The sequence below is a fragment of the Bactrocera latifrons genome, unplaced genomic scaffold (genome assembly GCF_001853355.1).
Source record: "Bactrocera latifrons isolate USDA-ARS-PBARC rearing strain unplaced genomic scaffold, ASM185335v1 scaffold_387, whole genome shotgun sequence".
NCBI lineage: Eukaryota > Metazoa > Arthropoda > Insecta > Diptera > Tephritidae > Bactrocera > Bactrocera latifrons.
Window position 1 is genome coordinate 137,084 of NW_017537031.1, and position 1,859 is coordinate 138,942.

Consider the following 1,859-nt stretch of genomic DNA (forward strand, 5'->3'; position numbering starts at 1 on the left):
TTAAAAAAGTTACAGAAAGATATCAATGCGCGCTAGAAACTAACTGCAATGTGGTGCATCATCAGATTGCAGGTGCAGCACTTGGAAAAAAAAAACGTCAAAATGCCTGTGTGTGTTGGTGGCAGGCAGACAAAAAGTAATTTCTGCGCGCTTTGAACCACCGGAGGGTGGAGGCTTTGCGGCAGTTTTTTTGTGGCATATTGGGCTATGAATTTGAGGGCGAAAATATGTAGAGAAGGCAATAAAAGCTAATAAATGCAAATGAAACGGCATTTTATTTATGGTTGCGGCAGGCAGCATACGCCCTTTTAGTGTATTAAAATAAATAAAACAACAACAAAAAGTAACAGCAATACGACACAACTATGTGGCAGCCAAGACAACAAAGGGCGGCCATAAACTCATAGGCACCAAGTATGCAGCAACCAAATAAGAATATCTATGCTTGGATGTATGTGTGTGTGTGTTCGAGCAACTAATAAGCAGTATACACGAGCTGGGCGCATATGGAATGCAAAATAAAACCGATTAAATAACTACAAAAGGTGTGCCAGTCAGCAGCGCAGCGTTGATGTTTCAACTGCTGACTGTCAGCCAAAACTAATGCCGCCAGCTTGGGAGTGTTTCGGCTGGCTGACAGACTGCCTGATGTGGCATGATGGTATGTACGTGCATGGCGCTGCCCGTTGCCGCATTATAATAATATAAACAAACACAAAAATGATGTTGCTGCATGAAATTTGAAGACTCAAATGCAGTCAAAGGAGCGCGCGCACACAACAAAAACAACAATACAACAAATGTAGTGCTCGCGGTGACACCTCCATGGCTGAGGATGCGACAAKGCGAAAAACTCAACGAAAAAAACACTAGGAAATAGCTTTGGGTGTCGCGCCCGTACGCGCATAAGAAGCGCTTGCAGCGCACAGTAGCCGAACTAAGCGCGYTGTGATGCGCTAACACGTCGCCACACAGCGAACGTGCAAAACCAATTTTAATTAGCTGCAAACAAATGTGCGCGCTGGCTGACGAACTGCTAGTTGGCGGGTGAGCGAGTGAGTGACTGGAGTGCTATGAATAGCGGCGTGAGTTGCCACCGCCTTCTGATGGTGGTGGTGGCGGCGGTGAATGAATGAATGGCGCGGCGAACAAAGCGATTTGGCAATAAAACAGAGAAGAGCGCTCAAAAATAAATTTATTACAAAAAAAAAGTATAAAACTAGCAACTATTTGGAGTACAGCAAGAGAATTCGCTGAAACGCCGCTTGCTGCTATTAATTGGGTGGGTGGTGGTTGCAACGAGCGTGTGCAGGCGTGTATTATTTAAATGATTTCGTGTGGTTATTAAGAAACTAATAACATTTGCTTTGTTCATGCAATACCAACACTTATTTCCACTTCTTTGTGTGACTGTGTGTGTGTGTGTGTGTGTGAATATAGACAGTAGTTAGTTGGATATATACTTACATGCATTGATTGGGCTTGTCGCAATGGCCATGTTCGCAGCCTTTCGTGCACTCAGCTGCAATGAGAAGAYGAAAATATTTATGAGTCATTTATTGCAAATATTATTAATCATGTTATGAGCTAATCTTTTAAATATGAAAGTTAAACACTAAAATACGTGATATTTTATTAAATAGTTGATTTTGGAAATTGCGAAATATTAAAAATTAAAAATTAGTAAACGAATCAGAAYGCCAACAAAATTACTTTGAAGCCGCTAATATTGTTATCGTAAAAAATGGGTTACAAAAACAAAAAAGAAAAAATGGAGTGAAGACGAAATTAGTTTTGATAAAAATTTGCATTTTATTAATTAAATGAGACTTGAAAAAAATTAAGAAAATTTCTAATAA

At 40.3% G+C, this 1,859-nt stretch overlaps 1 protein-coding gene across 1 annotated transcript in view; it reads right to left on the reverse strand.

Moving 5' to 3' along the window:
- The window catches only part of LOC108972220 (neurogenic locus protein delta-like), an 18,492-nt gene that overhangs the window by 12,486 nt on the left and 4,147 nt on the right, over positions 1–1,859 (reverse strand). The window contains exon 2 of the mRNA XM_018938743.1: positions 1,468–1,522. Within this exon, the coding sequence (XP_018794288.1) occupies positions 1,468–1,522 (55 nt within the window). The remainder of the gene's footprint in view (positions 1–1,467; positions 1,523–1,859) is intronic.